This window comes from Neurospora hispaniola, assembly GCF_033458365.1.
Source record: "Neurospora hispaniola strain FGSC 10403 chromosome Unknown B0T23scaffold_1, whole genome shotgun sequence".
NCBI classification, from domain to species: domain Eukaryota; kingdom Fungi; phylum Ascomycota; class Sordariomycetes; order Sordariales; family Sordariaceae; genus Neurospora; species Neurospora hispaniola.
The window spans coordinates 4,777,020-4,804,596 of record NW_026944406.1 but is presented as its reverse complement, the minus strand read 5'-3'; the positions used below and the strand labels follow the sequence as shown (position 1 = coordinate 4,804,596).

Sequence of the window (27,577 nt, the reverse complement as noted above, 5' to 3'; positions counted from 1 at the left end):
CAGGACAGGACACGGTCAAGGGGCTGAAAGGAAGAAAGGGGATATCCAAGATATCAGTATAGAAACGGAGCTTTGATTACACCGGTTGAAGACTGTGGGTGGACGGCGCGTCCATACTCCGTCAACGGAAGCAAAGCTCCAAGTACCGGGCAAGACAGAACTGCAACGGGGGTCCTTCCCCAATGTATGTTCCACGACCGCGATAATGGACGACTCTTGTACTCCCCCTGACCAGGCGGCTTCTGGTACCGGCAGTGATGCCGCCGGTGTTTCTCCCCAGGCTTCCCAACCTTCCACAGCTTCAGCTGGGAACAGCAATACCGATCCCAATCTCAATGGCCCATTGACGCTCCGACCTGGTCACGAGCTGCCTTTCGTTGCGCCATCATCCTACCTTCGTCCCAAACCAAGCAGTCGCACAATGTCAGATAAGACGTCAAATCCCCTGGACAAGGACCAGATGCAGGGTCTGGTGAGCATCCCATTTCCGAGACAGCACACCCATAATATTCCTTACCATCAATCCGTTCTCCCTTGACTTCCATCCACATGAAAATTCCATGGCCCCAAGCTGCCGCTGCCAATCTAGTCCGGTCGAACCCTTCCGGCTCGGTTGGCCTCTATGCGGGATGCCGGCGTCCATGGCCCTAATCCTTGCTCATGATATGCCGTCAAAGGAGGCAGCTTGGCAAAAACAGAAAAGAAAAGAAGCACAAGAAAACAACAACACACAATCAGCCTTTGTTCATGGGCTTCTCGCTGACTGACCATTGATGCAAACAGAGAGGTATTCGCGAGTTCCTCAAGGTCCGCACCAGTTACGATGTCTTGCCGCTTTCCTTCCGCCTAGTCATACTCGACAACGATCTCCTTATCAGGAAAAGCCTCAATATTCTGATCCAGAACGGTACGATAACAAGGCAAAACTAGCTTGGCCAGTGTGGTGATATTGTGGTGCTGACCGTCCTCATTTAGGCATTGTCTCGGCGCCGCTCTGGGACTCGCGCAACGGAACCTTTGCTGGCTTGCTTACTAGCACCGACTACATCAATGTCATCCAATATTACTGCCAGTTCCCCCACGAAATCGATCAAGTCGACCAATTTCGGCTGAGTAGCCTTCGAGGTGAGTGCCATCATCAGGGACTATCGAGGTTCTCTCTTGCGGGGCGTCAGGCTGACGAGTAATGCATGTAGATATCGAAAGGGCCATTGGTGTTCTGCCGCTCGAGACCGTATCCGTCCATCCCATGCGCCCATTGTACGAAGCCTGTCGACGAATGCTTAAAACACGAGCTCGGAGAATTCCCTTGATCGACACGGACGACGAGACAGGCCGAGAGACTGTTGTCAGTGTTATCACACAATACCGCATCCTGAAGTTCATCGCTGTCAACAACGAGCAGCACACGATGTTGCTAAAGAAGCCCGTGAGGGAGATTGGCTTGGGAACCTACACCGACCTTGCTACGGCGAACATGAACAGCTCCGTTCTGGATGTCATTCACCTCATGGTCAAGTACAACATCTCGGCTGTGCCAATTGTCGACAAGGACAACCGAGTTATGAATCTATTTGAAGCCGTCGACGTCATCCCTTGTATCAAGGGGGGTGCGTACGACGAGCTGACAGCGACTGTTGGCGACGCCTTGTCTCAGAGAGCTGAAGATTTCGGGGGGATTTACACGTGCAGCGAAGAGGATCGCCTGGACTCGATATTCGAAACCATCCGAAAGTCTCGAGTACATAGGCTAATTGTTGTTGACGATGACAGCCGCCTCAAGGGAATCATCTCTCTCTCGGATATCCTCAAATACGTATTGCTCTACGGCGAGGAAGAGGATGACCTACAGGAGTATTAAATGGGAACACGAAGATGGGGCGGCACTTGTCATGGCCCTAGGTTGGCTATAGGATGGTATGGTTCTGTTTTGCATTGCATGGCGCTTTTGTTTTTGGAGGGTATGTCGAATTAGTGGAACACTAGTATGGTCGTATATTCTTACCTCCTCGATGGGCGACATAGATGGAATCTTCCCTTATCCTGGAACACGGCAAGAGGAGGTGCTGTTATTGCTGAACAATGGCTTACTAGTGGTCCTGCTCTAAGATTCCTCTTCCATTCCACCCTGTCCCTTACAGCACTGGATTGACGTGGCCACTTCGGTGGTGATGTTCAGGTAGTGGTGAGCATATATACCTGCTTGTAGATATGGATACCTAGTAGGTAGGTATTTGAACGTTCAACTAACAATGAGGCAGGTCTAGATGAGAATGTACTCGCCTTGAGTTTTAGCCAGCGCAATGGCGTCGGCTATAAATTACTACCTAGGTAGGTAGAGGTAGTTGTTAGGCGCAGTGTAAGGCGACTCGGCGATGGTTGTGATTGTCACTTTTTTTTCCCTCTGACACCAGGTCGCTCGCTTCCTAGTTGGTTTCACGTCTCTTCTATTCATTGCTCCACCTACCTCTTAGGTGGGTTATCAGTCTCTTCGGGAAGGAACAGGTTGGACACAAAGAGCGACATGAGAATACGGGAAGCAGCAGTTTACGACAAACGACACGATGCTTCAATCCATGCTCTGGGCTTTTCTGGAGGGCGTTCACAAAGCATCATCAGTTTGCAATCACTTTGGATATCTTGTCGTACTATCGCCTCTCAGATACCTTCTTTTACTTGTTCCGACGTCTGTATATCCTCCAAAAAAAAAGGCATGCCAAACTATCATTACGAAACCGACCGGGCATCCGTTGCATCGGTCGGTGCGCCCTCAACCCCCAAGAGCCTCTTGCCCAGACGCGTACCCAAGAGAGGGCAGACAGATGAAAGGTCAAGTACATGGCGCGGTATCCCTCAATCCGCCACAGCAGGTCAACTTCCAGATCCTGTGGCATATAGGCGTGCGAGCAGAAGCAGTGCGACATGGACATCATCCAGTGGCGATGTCGGAGGTTACTCCGATGCAGACGAACTCCAAGATCGAGGAGACTTTGTGCGAGAGTACAATAGACTCGCAGCCAAGGTTAGCTAACCCGCACCTTTCGACTGTTCGTGTTGGCAAGCCCACTGACCAGAGGTTATAGCATGGGCTCCGCCTACTTCCGCCCAACGATGATGGCCCTTCGTCGGTAAGTGGCCGTTACCTCTGGTGACTGTATGGACCGCTGACCAACACGATAACCAGAGAGAAGCAACACCAAGTCCACACAGAAGAGGATGGTTTTCCCGCACATTCCGGCGCCACCCGTCGGGCGCCAGTAATGCCAGCTCAGCAAAATCAGGACGCTCAGAACGAAAAGCAAGCCACAGACGGAGCATCAGCGATCTAGCATCACAGTTGGTACATCCAGCGAAGCGAGACATTCTGAAAGACGAAGATTTGCAATCCCTCGTCCGTTTGTGCGGCAAGAGCATGTTGTACCTGCCGTCGGAGTATGCGCCCAGCTCCTTGATCCTCCCAACATGCCTTCGCGCAACCGCCCAATATCTTGTCCAACATGGTAAGAACTACAAACCTTAAACCTCCACACTAGTGAGGCATTTACTGATGGTTATACAGCTACGGAGACACGCGGTGTCTTCAGAATTCCAGGCTCTGTTAGAGTGGTTGATGCCCTCTACGACTATTACTGTGCTGAAGGAGATCCGGACGAGATATCTAGCACAACACGCTGCCCAAACCTCCCGGTCCACATCAAGGCTGGTGTTCATGACGTTGCTTCGGCATTCAAGCGTCTTCTTTCTGGGCTTCCTGGCGGTATCCTTGGATCCCTCACGCTGTTTGACGCTATGGTCTCCATACATAGTCAGTTAAACGGAGATCCTGAGGCCACGAAAACCAAGCAGACCAAGCTTCGTGCTAGAATGATTGCGTTGGCAATCGGTAGTCTTAGGTCTCAGTTACGTCGTGAGCTGATATGTGCAGTTTTTGGTCTCCTGTGCTTGATCGGACGCGTTGCCGAGATAGCACCTCGTGAGGATGAATTTGGCAGACCACTGCCTACAGCAGACTTGATGGGCTACAATGCTCTAGGCATTGTCTTTGGGCCGCTCCTGGTTGGTGATCTTCTCAACTCAATACGAGGTTCTAGTGTCCATCTTATACTCCCCCCAGTGAGCCCACCGCCCAACTGCAAGTGGGAACAGAGGAAGTACAAGCAACCAGAGGAGGCTATCGCCCATTGCTTCCCAAATATGGACAAAGTTCATGTTGCCAACAGCATCGCTGAGACGCTTATAACGAATTGGCGGGAAGTTGTCAAGCAAATGAGGAGCCTCGATGTGTTGAGGGTAGTTGGATCGGGCATGACCGATCATTGTACTTCACGGAAGGGATCATTGCGTGCTTCCGTCTCGGAGCCCTTTGTCTTACGGAAGCCTCTTGAGTCTCAACAGAATTGTCCGCAGACATGCCCTTTTCAAGTATCGGAATCCCCTGTTCTTCCAAGCCCGACGCCCGAAACTCGTATGTCCACCTTCATCCAAACGTCGTTAGTCTCTTGCTGACCTGACAACTGACCAGGTGGACGAGGACCTAGTGGAGGACTACGAGCAAAAAGACCTCGACCTACACTTATAATTCCTCGACAGCGTCCAAGATCCTCGCGGTCACCGTCTCGAGGTCAACTCAATACGCCCGGGCCTGTAGTGTTACTGTCGCCTACCGTGGAGGAGCCTTCTGGAGGTGGTGCGTCTCTTTCGGAGAGACAATCAAAAGGCTCAATTACATGTGCCGACGAAACATCAGCTTGCCAACACCGTGAGGGGCAGCAACTTGGCTCTGGGTATGTCGAAAAGAGACAAACAGGGCCCTTGACTGAATTACGAACTGTCAAGGCTGATTCAGAAACACCCCGGGCCATCAGACGTAGGGGCAGCCTGACCAAAAGCTGCACAGAAGGACGCGATGTCCATCCACCGGTCAGCTTCCGCGACAGAAATGGAAACAAGAGTCAAGGGAATGCGCCGCAGTCAGTTTTTGATACGCCAATGACGAATACCCCACCCCCGGGGGACCGCGGCTCTGTGCCAGAAGACTTAGAGCCGACTCCGAGACCATCTGTGAGAGCCCCATCACAGGATAGAATGTCTATAAGCAGTTGTCGAAGGGATGCAAATGGAATGCTTCCAGACGGAAAGGTCAACCTTAAGAGCTCGGGACACAGGTTTTCGAGGTTTCCAGTTTGGAGACGGAGAGAGAGATCTGACAAGTCGACGGACCCGGTTGAATCAGCTGCAAAACCTCCCAGTCCCATCACAGCCTCATCAGGACGCTCTTCTCTCCAAAAAGGTCGACGAAGACTGTCATTTCACTTGAGGAAATCGACAACAGCAGCTTCTGAGGAGGAAAGGGCGGAACAGCAAGTCGTTGATGCCTCTCAAATTCTAATGGAGCATGCAGCCGGCGCTGAGGAGACTTCAAAGCCGAGTGTCAAAACTGACCATTATGCTGGCGGCCCTTTTAGCCACTTTGCAACGTTAAGCCGGGCTACTGGCCGCATAGCTCGAGCAGATCGAAGTCAAGAGGCTCCCGGTAAACCAACAACGGCACACGATCAATCGCATGCAAAATCGCGGGCAAGGTCGTTAGCATCGAAGATACCTCGTGCACGGAAACCCGATCGGCGACTGACTCGAAGGCCGAGCCGGGAGTCTGTACGTCGCAGTACTATTCCCAGGAAGAGCCCTTCCGAACACACTCTTGCCTCTGTTCCTCCTGAAGTTCAACATAAAGAAGACCATACTAACCCTCAAGAGGAGAAGCATGAGCCAGAGTTCCGGCCATCGACTGTCTTGAAACATGACCGCATGACTGATTACACGCCACTCGCCATGTCCTTTGATGGAGATCTCCGACCACCAACAACCCCCGCAAGACCGCTACCTTACTCCAGCAAGTCTTTCACTGGGAGTGCGGTGAGGGCAATGGCTGCCATGTTTGAAACTGCTGCCGCGAAGGACAAAGACCTGAAGAGGCCGGAAAGTCTTCCCATGCCTATGAAAGCGCCTGGCAATGTGCTTTCGCATTATACCGTTAACCCTCCATCACCACAGAAACCGCAGTCGCCATCATTTGGATCACCCGCACAATGTAACGGTGGCGTATGGGAAGATGAACACAGAGAACATCCAGAATATAAGGGGAACCCAAACAGGAGTTCCGGACGAGGAAGCCATGACGGGGAGGATGACGAGGACGACATTCCAATGAGTTCAGGCGCGACTGTAGAAAGGAGTTCCAAGAGATTGGATGAGTGGATGAGCGAGCAACAAGGCCACGAGCCATCAAGAAACACTAAAGAAAAAGCCGATGAGAACAACACATTTATGCACAAGGGATATTTTTGGTTGTCTCGGTCAACGGCAAATGATGACGATGATAGAAACAAAATCTTGTTCTGCAATCAAGCCCGATACGTACAATTACCACGATCGCCTCAAATACCCAGGCCTTTCAGCGCGCCCACTGGATCTCCACATGCCATTCAGAGCTCATGGATGCCAATGAAAGTCGATATTCCACCCCGTTTCCTTCAAAGTGATATTAGCCAAAGTTCAGGGCTTCTTGTTCAGCCAACTCCAGCCATGGACATGGCTATCGCGAGCGATATTCTGAGTTTTCAAACGCAAATTCGCCGTCTTCAGAGGCAGCTCGACTTCAAGACGGAAGAAAACAATCATCTCCGCAGCAAGTTGGCAAGCTTTGGTGCAGGACAATGTAGTGTACCGACAGAAGTCAGCGCACGGCGAAGCACAAGCATCAAACTGAGCGAGCACTTGCGGCAGACGGAACGCGAGTGTAAAGCATGGAGAGATAGAGCAGAAGCGGCGGAGATGAGAGTCGCAATTTTGGAAAGGTTACTGAGGAGGAAGATGGATGGAGAACCATATGAGGAAGAGAGGATTACAGACTCTGAAGCCAAGGCACCGCCCACTACCCAGCACATGTTTACAGCGGGAGTTCACCGAAGCAGCGGGGCTGTTCGGGATCGGCTTCGAAAGTTGTATGGTGTGCTGGACGGCTGCTCTGAAAGTGATCCCCATGAAGAGTTGGAGGAGGAGGAGGAGGAGGAGGAGGAGGAGGAGGAGGAAGAAGAAGAAGAAGAAGAAGAAGAAGAAGAAGAAGGAGAAGAAGAAGAAGGTGCTCAGAGGTGTGCTAGTGTCCCTATATGGAGTGACGGAGAAGAAGAAGACCATGGACCGTCCAGTGATGAACCAAAACGGAACGGGGACAACCAGTGCGTGTCGCAGGAGAAAAAGGCGAATATTCAGCAAAATATTTTTGTAGGGGAAGGCGACAGCGATGATGCGGAGCAAGGTTTAGACGTATCAGTTGGGCATGTAAGTCGGAGACATCATCAAGAGACGGACGAAAAGGTAGAAGATCAATTATCCGTGATAGTGGGACGTGATGGGCATCATGATTATGAATGGGTCGAAGAGGAGGATGCTCATGAGCGAGACGACACCAGAACAGAGCTGAAAAAAAGGATGGCTCGGTGCACGAACATCAATCTTCTCGGATGGAAGACATGCCAGTATTGCGAGGAGGGGTCGGCAGAGAGCGAAGCGAAGTCGGAAGGGATGGCACTCATGGGTAAGCGGATGGCGGATGATGATAAGAATGGGGAGGAAGAGGAAGAGGAAGAGGAGCGAGAGTGTGACAAACATCGATTTGTGGAAATGATGGAGCATGCGGAGATGCGAATCGAGTAGACAATGTTGAGAAACGATGAGTTTATTGCGGGGACACGCTGTTAGGAGTTGTTTTCTGGTTGTATTGTTTACTGATTTCCCCTTTCGGACGGCTGGTGAAAGGGAGGAAGAGGGGGGGGGGGGGGGGGGCAATGGTAGGAAAGTCAAGAATACCTTAGGATGAGTGTATCAGACGACGATACATGTTTTCGTTCAAATAGACAAACGTTTAGCTGCTCTATAGGTTTATAGACAGCATTAATTGGATGACATGATTCTTTACTTGCCCGCCGACATCAAGGTTCATGGCTTGTATTTGTACATTGATTAGGCGTTTTCCACGCCCTTTTGATCTACTCGTGTCTGATATAACTATTGTACAAGACAGGACAGCTTCACCTACCGGCCAAGTCCGTCCCACTGCCACGCCACAAGTCGTCATCGCCACCGTCGTAACGTGACGACTGCCGCTCTCTACAACAACAGCTTTAACAAGAGGACAATACTGCTGACCACAACGCTCGCACATGCACCTACTACACCCCAACCCAAACGCCCGCTTTTTACGCAATACGCTTGACGTACTTCCACAAGCTCTTGTACTTGGGCTTCTGCCTCTTGGCTTCCCAACCCCTGGCCTTGCGGGGCGGCTTGAGCGAAGCAAACTTCTGGCGCTTGAATTCAACCTCAGCGCCGGGAATGCCGTGCCTCTCCATGACCTCGGCCGTGCCCTCGTCCCACTCGGAGCGGAACAGGTTGAAGCCGACGGGCTCGAGGTCGAATTTTTCGCGGAAGCCCTTGAGCGAGAAATTCTCGCGGTTCTCCAAATGCTTTTTCAGGGCCTCGCCGTCGATCTTGGCACCGGGCTTCTGCTCAAGCACGAAGACGTTGAGGCGGTGGTAGGGCGAACCCTTCTGCGCGAAGGGGGGAAGCCAGGGCTTGCCGACGTCGCCCTCGACGCGGTCGCCGACGCTGCGCAGGGAGAGAACCGTCTTCGACGGGTCCCATGGGATGTTGGCCGCCAGGAAGTGGCAGCGACGCTTGAAGTTGTCGTGCGTGACGTCGGGAACGTCCGAGTCGATGACGACGACAGTCAGGAGGCGCTCGCCCTTGTCGAAGACTTGCATGCGAAGTGTGGGTGCAACCTCGGTCACGCGCGAGTCGAGGATGGCTCCCGGGGAAACCTGGTAGCCACGGAAGGAAAGCTTGACGTCCATGGTCGGGTCGAAGGCGGGCAGAAGGTCGGGAACGACGTGGAACTGCGAGATACGCTGCGCGATGATTTTGTAGTCCATGGAACGCCAGCGGCGCTCGGCCATGAAACGGTAGACGGGCTTGGTCATGTCACCTGAAGGCAGAGAAACATGTTGGTTAGACTGAGACTTGCGAAGCGGAGTAAACGTCATAAGAAAAGGAAAGGAAAATACAAACCTCTGCCATCCTCGAAACGCCTCTTCACCTCGGGGTCGTTGATGTCGGCCAGAATCTTGAGCTCCTCGATATAGTTCCTCAAGCTCTTGATCCGTGTCTGCTTGGCGGCCTCGCCGCCCTCGAACTCGCTGGCATCCCGCGCCTCGATCAGCTTGATCTTCTCCGTCTCCTTGACAATCTGGGCGATCTTGGCCGCGCGGTCCTGCTGCAGGATCTTGCGCGCATCCTGGAAACACTGGTACGGCAGCTGCTCGAAGGGGAGATTGCCGGTGGTGGCCAGGGCGGCCCTTCTCCTTCGCGACCCAAGCTCTGGACCTCCGACTACTGTGTCTGCTACTGTCGCCTTAGCCTCGGTTGCCGAAGGAAGGGGTGGTGGTGTTGTGGTGGAGTCGACAGGAGAGGTGGTGGTGGTGGTGGCGCCCTCATCTTTGCGCATCGAAGTCGAGGAGAAGGGCCTAACGGCGGCGACGGCGACGGACCGGGTCGAACATGTCGCAGCGCCGGGACCGGTTTGCCGGAGACAGCGGACGAGTGGCCGCGCGACCTGCTGACACGTCGACATGGCGGGTGGGAATGTGTGCAGGCGGGCCGGAGGGGAGAGTATTCGAAGTGCGGTATCGCTCTCAATCGAGAGGAGCTGCACTCAGGGTTTCGTCGACGGGGAGGACGGGGTCAAGGACGGGACAGGGACGGGACGGAGGGTTCGTGGTCCTTCAATTCGTTCCATGCTGCAGCCCACCTGCCCGGCCTCGAACTGCGGCCAAAATTTCGTGGACCCCGGGGCCGGCAGCACAGTGCGCTCATTGGAAGTACTTGTAGTGGGGGTTGCAGCTAGCTGGCATGCCCCGCGAGAAAGCTCGCCAGGAACGGGTACTCCATGGCTACAGCGCACTGTACGTGCACGTTGCACTCCAGATCTTTTTTCTCCAGACTCCGTCCAGTCCCCTCGTCGGCCGAATCGTTGCGACTTGACTGGGAGGACCGGCGCCCGCGACGACCACCGCATATCCCGTCAGAGCCCCGTCTCGGTCCCGTTCCGTTGTCCCTCCCTCGCCCCGAAGCGCGCTCCACGTTTCCGTCCGCACAGGCCCGTGGTTGCTAGTCTCTCTTTTCCTCCCGCGAACAACTGCCTCGAGCACCACCATACCATCACATCCGAGTTGCATTACCTTGTAACTCCCGTCACCTTGCCATATCACAACGCCGCCATGGCCGGCAAGGGTCTCAAGAGCCTCAACGAGGCCATGAATGCGCTGAGCATTGCTTCCAAGTCATGCAGGGCACTGCCGGTTCGTCTTCCATACGTCCACCGTCTTGCTACTGACCCGCCGACGACTTTCGCTCACCAGTACAAACCATGTCCACTAGATGCGCCAATCCTCTATTCTTCCCTGCAGACGGTCGATGGCCTCCGTAGCCACCCCTCCTGCCGCCAATATCACAAGATCGGTCTCGGAACCATGGCAACCCAGTATGAGCACCAACACGACTGCCAACCTCGACAACATCGCCCGCGCTGGAAAGGTACTAACCCACGATTCAGTCACCAACGTTCCTGTGACCGTCTATTCCTTCCCCGAACTCGAGCCGCGCTCCCTCGAATCCTACTCAGCCCGTCACCTTCACCTCCCGCTGCGTCGCGATATCCTCCACTTGGCCGTCATCTACGAAGGTGACTCAACACGACGGGGCATGGCGTCCACAAAGACACGCTACGAAGTTCATGGTTCGCACAAAAAGATGAGTCCCCAGAAGGGTACCGGTAACGCCCGTCGTGGTACCCGCCAGTCACCTCTGATGAAAGGTGGTGGAAAGACCTTCGGCCCCAAGCCCCGCGACTTCAGCACGAAGCTTAACAAGAAGGTCTACGATCTGGCCTGGCGCACCGCACTATCCTACCGCTACAAGCGCGGCGAGCTCATCGTCACCGAGGACGGCCTCGACCTCCCCCTTCCTAACGATTTCCTCTGGCTTGCCGGCGGCGGTAAGCTTAGCCGTGAGCTTGAGGACGGCTACGTCCGCAAGTGGGTTCACGAGTTCATGACCAGCTTGAACTGGGGCAAGGAGGCTGGCCGGACGACCTTTATCACGGGCGACAAGCGCCCCAACCTCTTCACCGGATTCGAGTTGGCCGGTGCCGAGGGTCGCGCTTTGGAGTTGTGGGATGTCGATGTCAAGGACCTTTTGGAGACGGGCAGGATAGTGATTGAGCGCAGCGCGCTCAAGGAGATGATCAAGGACCACCAAAGCGACCTCGTCACCCGTGTAGCAGTCCAGGGGCTCCGCCAAAAGGGTCCCAAGCTGGGTGAGGTGCTCGTCAGGGCGCCGAGATACTAGACAGGGAAGAAGAAGAAGAAGAAGAAGAAGCAGCAGAAGTGAATGCGTGTGTGCAACCACCGGCAACACCCTTGTACCATATGAATCGCGCAAGGAGGGCGGACTGAAGAAGAGACGGTTTGCCCAGCACGATGAGTGTAATATTCATGTTCCTTTGTATGGTGTACCTACACGAGTTTCCCTTGTTATTCGGAAGCAATTGGCTTGCCTTGTTCCCTCTCTGCATTGTGATAATAAGTGAGAACTGTGTAAAAGCAAAAGGGTTGAGTAGAACAATAGTCCGTGACTGTGACACAGTTAAATGCCTTTGCTTGCAGTGAAGTTGCAGTGTTTCATTCACTACTCACTACTGCGGGCAATAGTACCTGGGCAGCCTTCCCGGCGTGACGCCTTTGCCAACAGGAACTGAAGTGAACAACTGCAGTGAAGATGGAAAGAGGACGAGATGGAAGTTGCAGCCAACAGCCAACAGCCGACTGCCTGAACAGCTTGGCAGTCCCGCCTCAGCCCGCTGCCGGCCCGCCATAGAATTCCTCCCGGAATTTGCACTGGTGCACGGACCAGGGCTCGGGACCTCCCCGCGCCTATTTAACCAAGCCAACCCTTCCCCCAATCTTCAACTTTCCTTCTCCTTTTTTTTTTCCTCCATCCAAGTGCAGGGGTTTTACGCGTATCAGTGAGGATTCGTCCGAGATCGCGTTTTTGCTAGTTGAAAACTACATACCTGACCGCTCTCAGTTGGCTTCGGCTGGCTGGGGAATTTTTGGCAACCCACAATCCTTTCTCGGACTGGAGATTTTCTTCATTTTTTCTTCATCTTTCAATGCCTACGGTTCCTTGTCGAGGGGCCGTGGTGAGGAAGGAAACCACGGACGAATGCATGGCCCTACACTATCTGTTTCGGGCTTTGGGAACGCGAACTTGTTGCTGCTTGGGTTCCGTGAAGATCTGGAGGGCCCGTGTCTTGATACGACTTGTGTCGACAGCGCGTGGTCTGTCTGGGGATCGTGATGTGGTGTTGTTGATTCGATGGTTTGCTTGCTTGGCAGTCATATGTATGTGGTCAGTTGCGACCGAGAAGTCACTACGCAAGCCTGGTTTTGTTCTTTGGATCGGAATGAAAGCGACGAGGGGTGGACTTCAGCCGCCAGCTGCAAATTGTCGTGATATCGCAATCGGTTACCAAAGATTGCGCAGCGTTCGCAGTATAGAATCGGTCTTGTGTATCAACTTTACGAGAAGTGTGCATAGATAGATATCCTGCGTTCGGGTATCCAGCTGAGAGATCCCTCTCAGCTCGCTTGCCTCACCCGCTGGCCAGACAACAAAGGTCGATCTTGTAACCGTAGACAAGGCTTCGGTTGGCTTCTTCCCATTGCCGTATCTTGCCCATCAACATCGATGATGCGACAAGCGAAGTCCGGTCCGGTTCTCGCTCCCCACCCAGACCCTGGCACCACCAGGCTACCGTACACGATATGGCATCAAGACAATTCGGACATTTCTTCACGTAGTTCAGGGTCCAAACCGGCGCACCATTGTTGTCCAATCCTGTCGTTAATCGCTCCTTGTCTGCGCATATTGTAATCAAAGGTAGTATGGGCAATTTACTGGTCTCAGGGCTCTTTCGTTTCAATGCAAAACATCTTCCCCTGGCATTCAGAGGGACGAATCATTTGCCAAGGGATGATGTATGGCTGCTGGATACACGAGACCGCTCCCAGACCTTTCCGCGATACCTCTCCAACACCCGTCCCAGATTGCAAGATCCAAAATCATGGCACGGTTGTAAAGAGGCACACGAGGTCAGCATGTCTTGCAGAGTTGATCTGTCCGCCGAGCCGTAAGCCTCAGCAGCGGAGATACATACAATGTGAGATGGGTGGGAGAATCGAGAAAAGGACGGGAAGTGGGAATGCCGATTGGCCGGCGCAACGATTTCCGGACTATGCCAAGACTAGAACCTGGAAGTGTGAAGGCTGGAAGGTCCGTCGTCTCACCACACGTTGAAGTCGACTGTCACTGTCGGGGGGCCCGTGGTGGGCATGAAGACTCGACGCCGGGTTTCCGCTACAAACTTACACTACTTACGTAGATAGGTGGTGTACTGTTAAGAGTTTTTACTCCACTCAGCTGTCTAGACAAGCCGTAAGATTGGTCAGGTTCGGCGACTGACCGTGTAAAGTTACGGATGGTTACTGTAAAACTGTATGATAGGCTGGGCGCGTGACACAGTGCTCCGCTGAAAACCTGTGGAGGTGCGTCGCGCTGCTGGCTGGCGAATGGCCCTGCAGTCCGTCCCGTCTTTGGCTGAAAGGCCAGGGCCGTCCAACTCTGCCTTCCATTCCCGCTCGCCTCCAAGTCCAAGGTGAGCGAACGCCCTGCCCTGTCTTGTTCACTCCAGCCATCATCAACCGAACAACCAAAACCCACCACCACCACCGACCGACAATTAAACCTGTCGCCTAACCGACCCAGCATCGCCGAGCGCCGCCACGAGGCCTGCGATCACCGAGACGCCATTCGAGTCGACTCGTTTTCGACTTTGCTTTTCGATTTTTTTCCCCCCGGGTTATCTGTCGACCGCCATCTGGATTGATCGAGTTGGAAACTGCAGTTGGGGGAGTTGCACGCGGGCGGAGAGCGAAAGCTTCTGCGACAGTCGCCGGTTTACGCTTGCGACTCGACACGGCGAAAACACTCTTCCCCCTTCGACGAGCGCCCGCTTTCTGACTCCCTCTTGACACCGCTGTCTCGTCATCATCGGGCTTCGTCGGCCGATTAGTAGGATCGCGTCACATCCGCTTCAGCGTCGGAGCGTGACACCACCACCCACCTGCTGTTAGGGAGCGGTGAAATCTCGTTGTTGTTTGTCAGGAAAGAACCGACGCAGGCATCCCTTTGTTGTCACCGGACCGCCACTTTTCTGCAGCGGACAAGACAGACAATCGCTTTCGCGCCAAGGATCCTGGTCGATTATTCATCGCTGTCTGTCGCCTCAACCCAACTTCGTCAACGACTCCACCAATTTGCCGTCATTGAAAAATGATGTCTTTTCACCCCCAGACCCCGCAAAGCCCCTCGCATTTCTCGCCCAGTTCGAGTGATCAATCCACAAGCATGTCAGGTTCCATAGTTTCCACCACGACGACCTTGCCGACCCCAGCCCACAGCGTGAACGGAAGCTCCCTCGCCAACGACATGTCGTTCACAGACATTGTCATGGGAGAAAACTCCCCCCAGAAGCGCAAGCGTACATCCGACGATGTAGGCGATCGAGAGCAGAAGAAAGTCCACATCGAGGACCGCAAACTTGGTATTGACGACCTCCATTTGGACGTTGGTGAAAAATACCTCCTTTGCAGATCTCGTAAGGCTCCCTTCACCTGCACCCAAAAGAAGAAGAAGCAGCAGCAGCAGCAGCAGTGGCATATGCGAGAGAAGCGATCCCGCTCGTTGTGGCTCATGTTGCCGCAGCGACGGGCATTATCTCTCGGTCTGCTTTCCTGTTCCCACCCCGTGCCAGTTGCTGGGTGACCGATCTTCGGTATTGTTGTTGCACATTGAGAAGAGTCTTCGTTAACATTGACAATCACAGAGCATCAACCGCCTCGTCCTCATCTGTCTGAAGACCTTTTCGAGATGTATGGTTTGGCGGATCTTGCTGCTGAGTATGCGCGCATCAAAGACGGCCAGAAGAATGCGCTCCGCAAGACGTACAAGGGCCACATCAAGAAGCTGGGAGTGCAAGGTCATTTTGACTCGGTGAAGACGGATGAAAAGGACCCTGAGAGGTTAGAGTACCTCATGGGCTGTCCCCAGGAGGAGTGGAATGCGCACTTTGTTAGAGGCAAGGAGATCACCAGGGGATTATCGTCAGACATGAAGAGCAAGATCTCGAGGGCTGTTACTATGAGCAGGGGGACCGTCCCTTCTACCCTTTGGAACAACTCGGTTCTCGGGGATATCGCAGCGAGCTCGATGAAGGCTCATCTCAATCAGCCGCCATCGGCAAGACCCACGGCGCCCAACACCCCTTTGGCCTACGGGGGCCCAGCTATGCAGCGTGTGAAGCCGCAGACGCCCGGTTTCCAGGATAACCGGCCCAGACGCAACATCAAGAAGCGAGGCTACGGTGATTCCAGCTTTGAGGGCTACGGCGAAGGATTCGAGGACGATGGCGGGCTGGAAACGGGATACTCCACCGGCGAGGGTGACATGGCCTCTGGCCTCAAGCGTCGCAAAAAGGTGCTTATTGGAAGCAACGTCCCCGGTTGAGAGATTGGGGCACCCTTTGCTGACATCATACAGGCTCAGCCCGGTACTCAGTCGTATGCGCAAGCCCGGCAGCAGTCGAGCTATGGCCATCATGGCGTGTCTGGGATATGACGCCCCTTCGCACGGCAGAAAGAGGAACGAGTACGCCAAGCCGCCACCCTTGCGACAGATACCAACTGTTTTATCGTCGAGAGCCTGCGAGACGTTTACGGAAAGCCACGAGCAAAATGCCGCAGTGCATTGCGAATGGCTTAAACGACCCGCCTGATCAGTGTTCAGGGTGATACCTGGGTGACCGGATTTTAGTGGGACAAAACCGGTACGGAAGACAGGTCAGATTTTTTTGAGGCTCACACCTATGGCGAAAGTCTGGGATAAAGTGGCATAACGGGCGGTACTCGGGAGGTTGGCTCGGGGAAGTGGTGCGAGTCATCCTCATTGTCCACACACACACAGCAGTTACTGGCGGTGTTAAACCTACCAAAGGTTCTGTTGTCTGTTGCTTCATCTGCGGAACAAGGGACGTCTGCGGCTGTTTGCTTTTTTATTTTTTTTCACTGGCTTTTCTACTTGCTTTGTTTTTCTCCAAACCACATAACACGACATATACCAGCATGGCGTTCAGGGGGGGTTGTCTGCTTTTTTTCACATCACGTTTATTCAATCAAGGTTTCACGTACGACTTGGTTTTTCGGCTGGTCTTTTTCTATCACAAGAATGCAAAAATGAGGTCCACATACCCTCTACATCGTCTGAGTATTTGCATACTTTGGGGGGGGGGGGTCGGTGTTCTCTTTTTCTTGTTCTTCTCTCACGTCTCCTCGAGAAAAAAATCCGGTAGCCCTTGCGAGGACAAAAGAATCGAACAAGGGAAGAAAGGGAAGAGAATGACATGGATATCCTCTATTAGTCCTTTTGGTAAAGGGGGGTGGGTAAGCGAAGGTTGATACCATACTGAATGGGATGAGGGAACGCGCGCTCCCGCGATGGAACTGTAGGGTCCCTTAGTTAGGGAGAGAAGAGGGAGAGGGATTAGATGTATGACAAAGCACAAGCCGAGCCGGCTGGCAAGGTTTTGCGGAGAGGGGGAAGGTGGTGATGATCATGGCTGCTAGACCGATCATAGTTGCCTCGCGCACACAAACACCCTACTAGGTAGTTGCCCCGAAGAAGCAAAGAAAAAAAAGAGAGGCTCGATGACTTTGCGACTTTATAATAACAGAGGAGAGGGATTTCAGATCAGAGAATACTAAGGAAGCAAGTTCTCCAATGGCCTTGTGTTAATGGAAGTGGTTCGTCTCATTTCATGTTCTGGTTTTGCATTTCGGCCCTGCTGTGTTTTGGTGTTCCTGCTTTTCTGCTACTGCTTCTCGTTTCCGCTTCTTGTTTTTGCGACTGCGGCTGTTCATTGTTTTTGTTTGTCGTTTCGAGTAGCGCAAAGTTTAGACAAAAGATTGAGCGCGTTATGGGATGGATGAATGGATGGATGGATGGATGGATGGGACGAGAAGACGCAGATGATCGAGCGGGATTGGAAGGGCAAGTGATTGACGGACGGGTAAAACAAGGACAGTTTAAAATAAGAAACAATGGAGTTGAATGGAACAAATGGGCCAGAACAAAGCCCATTCATGCTCCTATAGTGTTGAGTTGAGGTACATGGACGATGGTCTTCCTGTGCCCCTACGCAGCCGAGTTGGTTCGTGATGCTGATCGCATTTGTGCATAGACTAAATGGTTCATTACGCTACGCAGCCCTTTACTATCTCAGCTATCCTCTGTTGCCTGCGTATCTGTCATGGATGGGTCCAGTCCCAGACCCCTCGTCTCATTGAGTGTCTGTCGTATCATATATCTCTCAATTCCCCATTGCTTGCCCGTCGCCTAGTACCCATTCTCCCATCCTCCAATCTACCCTCTCCCTCCCCCCAACAACAAGACCCTCACTCACTCAATCAATCAATCAATCAATCAATCAATCAAGATCCAATCCCTGCATTCCCTCAAGCAACAACCTCTTGCTCGCATCATCTTGCACCCACCCCATGATCCTCGAGCTGACATCCCCCACCAGCTTATCGTAATGCGGCCCCGCGAAGAACAAGCCACAGTGAGCACCAACTTCGTCCACTCCCTCCATGTAGACTTGAATCCAGGTTGGGTCCATGATGCCGTTGATCTTGGAGGGTAGCATGCAGAATTTGCGGAGTTTTTGTTTGTCCTCTTTTTCCCCCTTCGGCTTTTTTCCCTTCTCCTTTTTCTTGCTTTTATTCTTTCCCGTTACATTCCCGCTGCTGCTGCTCTCACCAGCCGGGGTCCCTAGCGACGCCGACAACGATCCCCCATTCAAACTCTGATTATGAGCCAAATGGTGAGTCTCCAACTCACCAATCCTGCTCGCCGTCGATTCCGCCTTCAATTTCTCTTCTTTCTTTTGTTTCCGTCCCCACTCCTTCTCATCTTTCTTCTCCTGCTTCTCGGCGTTCTTACGCAGCTTTTCCTGCTGTTTTTGAATGTCCCTTGCAAGTTTGGCTTGCGCCTTCTCGTACTTTTCGACAATTTTCAACCGCTCTTTGAGAATCTTGTCCCGGTTCTTAACTGCTGCTTCGTACTCCTTCCGCGCTTGCTTGGCGTCCTTTTCGGCTTGTTTACGAGCGTCTTTGTCGCTTATGGAGCTTAGGTCTATGGCGGGTGGCGGCGAGGGGGTGTCTGGGATCGGGGGGAGGTCCGGTAGAGGGAGTGAGGTTGTTTCTATGCTGGGCTCAGTTACGTTGCCGTTGCCGCTTCCGCTGGTGTTACTGATGGAATGTTCGGCAGTCTTGTCAAGCTCTTCGTGAGAAACGTATGCAGGGGGTTTGTCCTCCGTTTCCACACGCCCATGGACGGGTCCATCATCTGGTTCGGGTACGGGTTCCAGCTCTGTAAGTTCCCAATCTTCTTCGGTTGAGCTCCGCGGAGTCGAGGTCTGAGATCTCGCGGTATCGAATGATTCCCGGTGCTCAGGAGCCTTTTCAAGCCTTTTCGACTTCGAAGGGCCGTCTTCTGGAGCAGCAACCTCTGACGCAACCTTTGGAGTACTGCCCTTGCGAGACTCCTTATCCTTGAGTATCCCTGTAGATATGGTGTAGTAGTTCACGAACCGCACTCTGACCAGATGCTCATTATTTATTGGGGACTGTTTCAACTCATCGACATCTTCCAGCCTCCTCAACCTGTTATACCTGGACTTCATTCCGGGGTAGTCGGCCAAACAACCGCCAAACTCCAAGTGTGATATGATGTGGTTAGTAGCTGCCTCAACAAGGTTCTCTTGGCTGTGTTTTTGCGCAAAGTGGGCTATGTTCTTCAACCATCCTCGGTCCACAAATGACACGTCATTGAAGAACTTTGGGTTGAAGAAAGGATCCGGTGCTGAGGGAGACGACGTTGTTGATAGTGGTGTGGGCCTGGGTATGGGAGAAGTTGCCTCCGGAGGAGGACAGATTTCTGAATAAATTGACGCATCTGGTGACAGCCCTGGCGACTGCTGGGCGAAAAGCGTGTGAGACTCTTGCGCCGCGTTCGTGGCACCTGGAGGACTCGGAGCCTTACGGAAGAGACTTGCAATTCCAGACACTACAATACCTGGATGGAGGCCTAGCAACGGAGCGTCTAATGACAAAGTCCCCAAGATACGATGGCGAAAGGGAGAGTCGTCGTAAGCTGGAGGATCTTGAGGTTGACGTGGCAACAGAGCAACTTCAGCAGCCAGCAGGCCGCCCATAGAATGGCCGATCAAGATGACATCGGTGGTGGGCGACTCATGTGGCAGAAGCCAGTTACTGAAGTTATCTCGGGCCACAGTAATGGACTTGTAAGTCTTGTAGCGGGGGTAGATTTTGGAGTGGATGACGTGTGTCTCGGCCAGGGCTTGTCGAAGGTAGTTGTGGACATGGGCGGGAAAGGAGCGAAAGGAGGAGTCGTTGCCCATGAAACCATGAATGTAAATAACGAGCAGCGTCCTCCTGGGGTCCCTGTAACTGCCCGTCGGGGTCGAAGGGGCCAAGGACTGTGTGGACGAGGTTCGAGGGTCGGCCGGCCTGTTCCATTGTGAATATGGATAGTTCGCTGGAGGGGGACTCGAATTGTCTAGGCCGTGCCCTTGGCCTGCCGTCCACTCCGGGGCGTTCTGGTGGTGGTGTTGTTGTTGCTCTTTATCAACCACGGCGATGCTTGGCAGAGGTGATTGTAACTGTAGGGAGGACGGCCGTGTTGATGGCCCTCCTGACGAGGACGATGCTGCCCCTTTCAGCGATAGGTCTTGAATAGATGGCATGGCCCTCGGCGGATCAGCCACTGAACACGGATTTGAAACGAACTTGCTCTGAACAAACAAGTTGAAATTTGATTAATTGGAAGTGAACTTGCGAGTGTTCTGGGTTCCATGATTTGATGTGGGGGTTGGTTGACGTGAGCAGGGCATCGATCTCGTTCTACATCTGGTCCAGTGGTTGGTTGGTTGGAGGGTTCAGGTACATACAGCGGGTTACGGTAGAGGTCGACCTGGGGCTCTAGTGCAGGACGTTGGTTAGCTGACGATGCCCGCTTACAGCTGAAAGGGGTAGGCGAGACAGGAAGACACCAATGGATCATCGGCTGGCCGGAACTTGCACATCCATTCCTGCAATGAACTCAGGACCACAAGGTGGTTACGTATCCCAGGTATCATTTATCGGTTGACCTGAACGTTTAATATCCAATTCGACGGGATTTCCGCGTTGGAAGATGCCACTGTCACGGTGGGTGCACGGAATTCTGGGGTGTGTTTGGCTGGTCTGGGTTTGCTGTATCAGCCTGAACCAGCACATTCAACAGGACGATGTACCTCGCTGTGGCACGTAGGTACCTATCAGCACAACCTCAAGGCTTGACCAAGGCTAAGCCACACCCAGAGGGGCAGCGAGAGGCAGACTTCAAGTTAGGTCTCCTCAGAGATAGGTACATAGACTGCCAGGCTGATAGAGGAGATGGGGCCTTTCTCTTATCTGTACCTAAAAAGGCACCTACTGTAAGTATCATCGCTCTGTCCCTTCAGGTGTGCAGTGGCACGACACGAGGTGTGACGGTTGCGGCATTTGCAAGATGCCAACGACTAGTCGCAACTGCCCAGGCCCAAATGAGATTGAGCTTCGTATCAATCGGTCACGGCTTTAAGATGGACTAAGCTCTTGCATGTCTTGACTCGACTCAGGTTCAACCAGGTCCCATTACATAGGCGGGCCTGGCGGGGTACGAGTCTCTTGCTGCGCCCATCAGGGAAATCCCGAGTGTTTCAAATGTTGATCGCAAAAAGACGTGCCTCTTGCATCGTGATTGCACTGATTCTCAGGAGCTTCCCCTAACTCCCAAGAGCCTCGCCGTATCCATCCGCATGCGAAGGACAATCGTCATGCCCAGTCTCACCAGTGCTCTGCAATTGTTTCGCTCTTGCTGTTTGTATGGGCCGTCGTGGAAATTGCGGGCATCAATCGTTGGCCAGTGCATTCTCAGTTGCACAGCGGGCCAATCACGGCATCAGATGTTGAAGACGTACGCGGCTGTGGTGGGCCAATAATGAACCACATCCCAGCCAGGGTGGATTCCAGCGAGCCAGGCCTGCCATGGCATTCATGGGTTTTGCTGGGTGGGCCACCTACGGGGGAAAGCGCAAAGAGGAGAGACATCGGGCCAGGGAAGCGAAATTGCAGAAACGTGTTGGGTCCCGCGAGTTGGAGTTGGCCCCGAAAAGGGCTCCAAATGCCCCCAGACATGGACCCATCGAGGCATTGAATGTTGGACGCCGCGCTAGAAGGGATCCCGCAGCGGAGACCCTTTCGGGCAGCCCAGGGCAGCTCAACGCCGCGCAGGGGCAACCAAGGCAGGAACGGGAGAGGGCGTGGACGGCACCTCCATCCAGGGGGGGGGGGCCCGATCAAGACCAGGGAGCATGCCGCCGTCATTTCAGTTGCAGGGCAGATGCGACGGCTGCGAGGATTGCGAGGGCATGCTGTGCCCAATTTTGGCATCTAATTTCATCTGCGAGCCCATGGATGTGCAGAGGTATGGGTGTTTGGGTATGGTACTATGGAAGTGGATGGCGTGGTCCCGGAGGTTATTATCGTTGTGCAGCCCGCCCCCCGTTGTTCATTCAATGTTTTTGGTCTTTCTCTCCTCTTTGCCTGTCCCTTCTCTCCCCCGGCTGCTGTCTTGTTTCTCTTGTTCTATCATTCATTCGTTCATTCCCTCAACCAGGCATGTTGGCGACAGTCTGAAGAGGCCGAGTTGACTCCATCACAGCGCGGACGAGTGCCGAGGCGGCGAGCGTATTTTTACCATTTTTACCCATTTGTGAGCGGCGGGCCATTGAGACAAGAGAAGACTCCGACAGGGGAAAACTATCAAAGAGGTGGACGCCGAACCCGACAAAAAAATAAGAAAAAAAAGCATTGGATCCCAGGACTACTATACCGACCGAGGATGGATTCGACGAGATCTTGCCCATGATCTCCTACAATGCGCCAGCCAACCAATACCTTGAGTAGCTATTGTTCCATCGTCTCGTCGCCGCCATCCTCAGCGTAGCTTCGCAGCTGTCGATTACGAACTATTGCAGACCGACCCGGCCACCCGCGCACTCGAATACGGGAAACCGTTGTCCTCTCAGAATCACCGGATCACGAAGCCCGACTCCCACATTCCTTGGCCAACCCCCGGCCCCGCGAAAACAGAGAGAGAAAAAAGTCACCCAAAGCTGTCCATCTTGGACAAGTCGCTCGTTTAACCCTCGTCGCTCGTTGATTACACAGCCACACATCGCGCACCCAACGCCCTCCAAACAAGCGCTCGGAACAACCCACCTCTCTGTCACTGGGCTGCCTGGCTGCAGGCACCACAACACACGCCATGACTAACCACATTGGCGGGCCTTCACTCTCTCAGGCCCGCAAAACCCAGAATATCGACCATTCCCATACAGGCTCCAGCGCTGGGCACAACCACCGCCATTTGCACCACCAACACAACCAACAAGGCCAGCTCCGTCCGGAAGAGGAACTTGATCAAACTCCTAACCAACACCAACACCACATACACAACCACAACCACGCTCACTACCACCACCAATCCTCCGGACAACAAGCACAGGAACCATCACATGAAGACGGCGACAACACCACTCTCCAGGACCACAAACATCTCGACATTCGTTCATCTCCAGATACGCACCAACAACCCGAACCACTAAATGCACGTCAAGTGTTAGTGGTCCAAACTGTGTCCGTCATCAAGATCATAGATGACGCCGGTGCTCTCGTCCACTTCTCGACTCTGGCATCCGAACCTGTTACACAGTCATCCGACCCTGTGGCCGTGCTAACTGCCGAGGTCAGAGATCTGGGTAGCCAGTTGCCCACCGTGCCCGTCTCAGTTCCGCAACTTGGCGATGGGACACCGTCGCCAACTGCCTCCGTCGACACGGAGTCGTCTGTAACGTCCGCTATTTTGTCTCTGTCCTCCGGCGTGGCTGCGCCGGGGGCCTTGACGTCCGCTCCTTTCAACAGCTCGTCCGCATCTTACCATGATGGCACCTCGAGCTTCCCCACACTATCGCTATCCTCCGGACTTTTCAACTCTTCTTCAAGTATGCATATGCTTCCTTCCTTTGTGTCATCCTTTCCCCCATCCAGATAGATTTGATCCATGCGCAGTGAGTGACTAACACCTTGCCCGTGTGCGCGCCTTGTCGTATAGCTCGCATCCCATCGTTTTATCCCAACGGCACGCATGTATCCCATTCCTTGTTCGCAAACACGACCCGAACATCAACCTTTGCAAGTTCGACATCCACCTTCGCTTCTTCCACCAAAAGCCGAGCTTCAACCACTCAATTCACGTCTATCTCGTCAGGTGTGCCGACTCTCGTAGCAGGTGGGACCGAAGAAGGCAACAGCGGCAATGCGGGAGCTGGTGGCGAATCCGCAAGCCCCGCCGGAACGACCGACTCCCCGTATGTCGACCCCGACAACACGGACAACAACTCCAGCGGACTTACGCCCACCGCTCAGCGATCCATCATTGGAGGTGTCGTAGGCGGGGCTGCGGGCATGGCCCTTATTGCGTTCCTGTTATTATTCCTTTTAAAATGGAAGAAGCGAAACGGCGGCGGCAACATCCGATTGCTGGGCGAAGGTGGAAGCCTGGCGGCCGCAGCCCGGAAACGGGGCGGACATGAGCATGGAGGAGGAGCTCTGGAAGGAGGAGAAGGAGGAGGCGGTAGTGGTGGAGGCGGTGGAGGAACTGGAGGAAGAGGAGGAGGAGGAGGAGGAGGAGGAGGAATGACAGAAAGCGGTCTTCCATACGCAGTCCCGTCTGCTCTTGCCAGTCTTACGGGGGCCAAGCGATTCTCGGCCGCGTCAACTGAGCCTCCGGCCTCAGAACCGGGTTTTTACCGGGTATCAGGCAAGAAGCTGATATCCGTTTTAGAATCTGGGGGAGATGGGTACAGCGACCCGGATCCTCACGAGAGCGTCTACTATCGGGATTCCGTAGCGTTCACCGATGGGACGACGGGCGCCCTTGACCTCGGTGGGCAGCGGCTCAAACTCGGGTCCCCGATGCGGCCCATAAGCGGCGTTCCCGTCTTTAGGTCAGGACCGGGGAGGACCGCGATTGTTCAGCAGGATGGAGGATCAACGGGAGCAAGAGCAACAAGCCCCTTTTCAGATGACACGCACCCGGTAACGCCGGCGTCACCGATTGGCAGTCATGGACCTCCAAGTCCGCCCGCACGTGCTTCTTTATTGCCAGACCCGATCGGTCGGAGTCTGGTATCCCGGGATGGGTCCCGAGGATCTGGGTCAAGATTTACTGAGGATATGTGATGGGATCATTTTGTCTTCATCTTTTTTTGGACATAGCCATTTTACCATCTTTGACCCATATTGAGCCATCCAACTTTTTTTCTTCTTTTGCAGTCGTCTTGGTAAAATTTGTGAAGCTTCTTGGATATGATATCAACATTCTCTTGTCGACTATTATTTTTTATTCTATTTTTTGATCTTCCATTCTCTTTCATCTGGCAGTCATCTTCCCTTCGGCGCCCATTGTCGATGTACATGACATTTTTTTTCATTTCTCTTCTCATCTCCCTCCAACTTAACACACACTCTCTCTTTATTCTATAATGTCTTGTGGTCAGTCCGTTCGAGGCACGGGCACAACAAACGCGGAGAAAAAAAATGAGGGGATGGAGGGATCCTGAAGCGAGGGCTATGGCTTGCTAGAAGCCTCTTCCTTCTTCTTATCATGGCTTGGCCGGCAGGCACACACAGGTATGTAATCCAGTTGGATTTTGGTGTTCTGGGGGCGGCGGGAGGAAGGAAAGTGTTCGGAGACCAGGTCGGCATATACCTCGGGCTACATGATAGATGTGAAGATAGGGAAAGGAAAGAGAAGCAGTGCAAGTAAAGCAAAGCGAGAAAAAAAAGAGGAAGTGAAGTGCAGCAGAAAAGCCGATGGTTTGTCTGGAACTGAACTGGACTGAACGACTCTCACCACCACGCCGCGCCCCTTGACGCCGATTCTTGCCTGTTATAGCTGTTGCTATGTGTCTGTTGCGTACCTACGTACCGATCTTCGAATACTCCTGAATCCATTCTCTCCATATAGTTGTTGGATAGAACCGTAGATCCAGTAAGGAGCAATTATCTCGCCATCTGGCACGTATCGTGCAACAACTCTCGGCGATTTTCCAGTGCATGTTAGAGCAATACGCATCGTCCAATCGGAATTATAGATGGAGTAACAGCGTGGCCGGATGCTCGTCTGCTATTCCTGCGTACACAATGCACATTGTGCCAACGTATGGGAGGCGTTGATCAAGGGTGAGCGGCATCGGTGTAAAGTAAGAAGAGCTGTGCGATAGGATCATTGTGCTGCACCAAAGTGGCGAACGGGGTCGGTCGTATATGGTGGTCGAATTGCGTAATGAGAGGAAGATAGGAGGCGAAGAGAAAAGTGAAAGACATGGCGAGGACGAAATCTGTTTTCAATGATGACAAGGTACGTAAAGTTCAGAGAAAATATTCCATCCGTCGTCGTGTGTCCAGGAGTGTCATGCCAACCTGAGTGGTTGCCAACCCAACCGCCATGCGCCGCCAAAACTTTCGTGATTATCGTATCACATCAAGCAACTTGATAGCATAGCATCAAGATTCACGGTTCGCTTCGTTTATTGTCTGTCCCTTTAGAACCATCCGTGTCTCTTCACGGTTAGCAGTAGGTGCTGCTACAAATCAAGTGTGCTATGATATAATCAGGCCAGCAATAACACAGAACCGAGGCCTTGCGTTCAGCACCCCATACCTGAGAGGGTCCCAGCAGCTTTTCTATTGAGGGCAGTGATGATGTAGATCTTTATGCAGGACGGAACATGCCCGAAGGTTCCTACTTCTTCGAAAAAAAAAAAAATCATTCCGCATCATGGGAGAATAAACTAACCCAGAGAAAGCCACGCAAAGCAGCAACCAAAGTAACCAGAGCAAGGAGTTGAGACACTGATGAAACCGAAGAACTTAATGGACGGGAGCTATTCAGAGTAAAACTAAGCGTCGGTAGGTAGCATCAAGCGATGGAGGGGGTTCGGCGGACGAGACGAGCTAACGAACGAGAGAGAGAATGCAAACGGTCGGACATGGACAGCTACTAGTAGTGTATGTATGTAATAGGTATAACGGCTTCCCCGCTCGGAGCTGGCTGCGCTCCCACTGCACGGGTGTCTAATCGGTGTAATTTCTCGTGGCTGCTGCCCGTGCGCTTGGACGGACGGGCGAAGACGGGTAATAATTGCAGGATTGTTCACGATAGCGGAGTAAATGGCTGACAAATGTCATTGTTGGGGAACATTGTGAAGAGGACGGAGGGATCTGGGGAATTTGGAGAAGGTACCTACCTAGGTATTCTTTGGACGCCCAGCTGTTTTTTATGTACATACCTATGTTGTTGATGGGAGACAGACATGAGATACTACTATGATGGCTTCGTCTTTGGTGAAGTTATCGTGCCACGCCGTGCCGCATTGTATAAAACCCACCAATCCCTAGTATCTATCTATTTACGTCACAAGTTATGCGAATTACAGTTCGGGGTTAAGGCCGTCAGCGGACTCCGAGTGCTTGCAATCCCGCAGTTGGGGCTTGGAAACAGGGCCTCAGTCCCGCTATGTACGCGTATGTACTAAATTGCAGGTGCTTGCCGAGTCCACCATATCGGGGATTTTATAGAACGGACGTTGTGATGCAGAAACAGCTTCCGGTGCCTTGAGCCAGCACGTGTGATGGCGGAAGGTGAACCCCTTTCTTGGATTGGGCTATGGTGTGTGTAGATACACTAGTACCTACCTACCTATACTACCCAGGGAGCCAGGGCCTAATCGATGTGTTCGATGATGATACAGTACCTATGTATCGACCTGTCTGAGGAAGGGGGGATCTGAGGGGAGTTTGTCATTGATGCCCGACTCTTTTCCCCCCGCAATGCTTTAGACGTACTGATCGCATGGGTTGTCGGAAGATGGCCTACTCCTTTGATGATATAGCTCTTCACCATCGTGCCTCTCAAAACAACGTGGAATCGAGTGGCAAGTTTCACGTTTCGTCCTCGGCTCGAATTAGTTCTCCCCAGTTATATATAATATGGTACACTGTAGGAGGCAGTAGCAGTCGTGAATGACGGAAGGGTACGTCTGGGCCACACAGTGCACGTCGAGTGATGCCAAGAACTACAAAGTAGAAGTTGCAGCTGAGCTCACTGCACTTCACGT

The 27,577-nt window shown here is 53.1% G+C and overlaps 8 protein-coding genes across 8 annotated transcripts; 6 read left to right on the top strand and 2 right to left on the bottom strand.

Annotated features, from left to right (window-relative positions):
- Positions 1–15: 15 nt before the first annotated feature.
- Positions 16–2,155, top strand: B0T23DRAFT_30443 (putative nuclear protein SNF4). The gene is made up of 4 exons (XM_062834318.1): positions 16–472; positions 784–907; positions 976–1,125; positions 1,197–2,155. Exons 1-4 carry the CDS (start codon positions 206–208, stop codon positions 1,859–1,861), a joined length of 1,206 nt encoding a protein of 401 aa, XP_062697587.1. The 5' UTR covers positions 16–205; the 3' UTR covers positions 1,862–2,155.
- Positions 2,156–2,942: 787 nt separating this feature from the next.
- B0T23DRAFT_435279 (uncharacterized protein) lies at positions 2,943–7,820 on the top strand (the record flags this gene model as incomplete). The annotated part of the gene is made up of 5 exons (XM_062840527.1): positions 2,943–3,022; positions 3,084–3,128; positions 3,211–3,500; positions 3,560–4,465; positions 4,523–7,820. The coding sequence occupies 5 exons, from the start codon at positions 2,943–2,945 to the stop codon at positions 7,714–7,716; spliced, it is 4,515 nt and encodes a 1,504-aa protein (XP_062697586.1). The 3' UTR covers positions 7,717–7,820.
- Positions 7,821–7,957: 137 nt separating this feature from the next.
- Positions 7,958–9,933, bottom strand: B0T23DRAFT_450638 (phosphatidylethanolamine-binding protein). The gene is made up of 2 exons (XM_062841094.1): positions 9,127–9,933; positions 7,958–9,043 (listed from the first exon to the last, which is right to left on the bottom strand). Exons 1-2 carry the CDS (start codon positions 9,686–9,688, stop codon positions 8,259–8,261), a joined length of 1,347 nt encoding a protein of 448 aa, XP_062697585.1. The 5' UTR covers positions 9,689–9,933; the 3' UTR covers positions 7,958–8,258.
- Positions 9,934–10,005: 72 nt separating this feature from the next.
- B0T23DRAFT_371121 (60S ribosomal protein L4, mitochondrial precursor) lies at positions 10,006–11,874 on the top strand. The gene is made up of 2 exons (XM_062836631.1): positions 10,006–10,415; positions 10,495–11,874. Exons 1-2 carry the CDS (start codon positions 10,335–10,337, stop codon positions 11,461–11,463), a joined length of 1,050 nt encoding a protein of 349 aa, XP_062697584.1. The 5' UTR covers positions 10,006–10,334; the 3' UTR covers positions 11,464–11,874.
- A 2,637-nt stretch (positions 11,875–14,511) lies between these two features.
- Positions 14,512–15,741, top strand: B0T23DRAFT_307725 (Rox3 mediator complex subunit-domain-containing protein; the record flags this gene model as incomplete). The annotated part of the gene is made up of 2 exons (XM_062834435.1): positions 14,512–14,959; positions 15,062–15,741. The coding sequence occupies 2 exons, from the start codon at positions 14,512–14,514 to the stop codon at positions 15,739–15,741; spliced, it is 1,128 nt and encodes a 375-aa protein (XP_062697583.1).
- Positions 15,742–16,867: 1,126 nt separating this feature from the next.
- On the top strand, positions 16,868–17,429 carry B0T23DRAFT_30379 (uncharacterized protein). The gene has a single exon (XM_062834316.1). It carries the CDS (start codon positions 17,048–17,050, stop codon positions 17,393–17,395), a length of 348 nt encoding a protein of 115 aa, XP_062697582.1. The 5' UTR covers positions 16,868–17,047; the 3' UTR covers positions 17,396–17,429.
- Positions 17,430–17,654: 225 nt separating this feature from the next.
- B0T23DRAFT_371117 (uncharacterized protein) lies at positions 17,655–20,551 on the bottom strand. Its single transcript, XM_062836630.1, has one exon. It carries the CDS (start codon positions 20,054–20,056, stop codon positions 17,717–17,719), a length of 2,340 nt encoding a protein of 779 aa, XP_062697581.1. The 5' UTR covers positions 20,057–20,551; the 3' UTR covers positions 17,655–17,716.
- Positions 20,552–22,662: 2,111 nt separating this feature from the next.
- On the top strand, positions 22,663–24,638 carry B0T23DRAFT_392492 (uncharacterized protein; the record flags this gene model as incomplete). Its single annotated transcript, XM_062838011.1, has 2 exons — positions 22,663–23,398; positions 23,509–24,638. The coding sequence occupies 2 exons, from the start codon at positions 22,663–22,665 to the stop codon at positions 24,636–24,638; spliced, it is 1,866 nt and encodes a 621-aa protein (XP_062697580.1).
- Positions 24,639–27,577: the final 2,939 nt, after the last annotated feature.

Excerpts from the sequence above, each read along its gene's own strand:
- B0T23DRAFT_30443 (XM_062834318.1), top strand. The coding sequence starts at position 206 with ATGGACGACTCTTGTACTCCCCCTGACCAGGCGGCTTCTGGTACCGGC. Across the intron at positions 908-975 it reads CAATATTCTGATCCAGAACG|GCATTGTCTCGGCGCCGCTC; the intron begins GTACGATAACAA and ends GTCCTCATTTAG. Across the intron at positions 1,126-1,196 it reads TCGGCTGAGTAGCCTTCGAG|ATATCGAAAGGGCCATTGGT; the intron begins GTGAGTGCCATC and ends TAATGCATGTAG.
- B0T23DRAFT_450638 (XM_062841094.1), bottom strand. The coding sequence starts at position 9,688 with ATGTCGACGTGTCAGCAGGTCGCGCGGCCACTCGTCCGCTGTCTCCGG. Across the intron at positions 9,044-9,126 it reads GCGTTTCGAGGATGGCAGAG|GTGACATGACCAAGCCCGTC; the intron begins GTTTGTATTTTC and ends CTCTGCCTTCAG.
- B0T23DRAFT_371121 (XM_062836631.1), top strand. The coding sequence starts at position 10,335 with ATGGCCGGCAAGGGTCTCAAGAGCCTCAACGAGGCCATGAATGCGCTG. Across the intron at positions 10,416-10,494 it reads AGTCATGCAGGGCACTGCCG|ATGCGCCAATCCTCTATTCT; the intron begins GTTCGTCTTCCA and ends CATGTCCACTAG.
- B0T23DRAFT_30379 (XM_062834316.1), top strand. The coding sequence starts at position 17,048 with ATGTTCTGGTTTTGCATTTCGGCCCTGCTGTGTTTTGGTGTTCCTGCT.
- B0T23DRAFT_371117 (XM_062836630.1), bottom strand. The coding sequence starts at position 20,056 with ATGCCATCTATTCAAGACCTATCGCTGAAAGGGGCAGCATCGTCCTCG.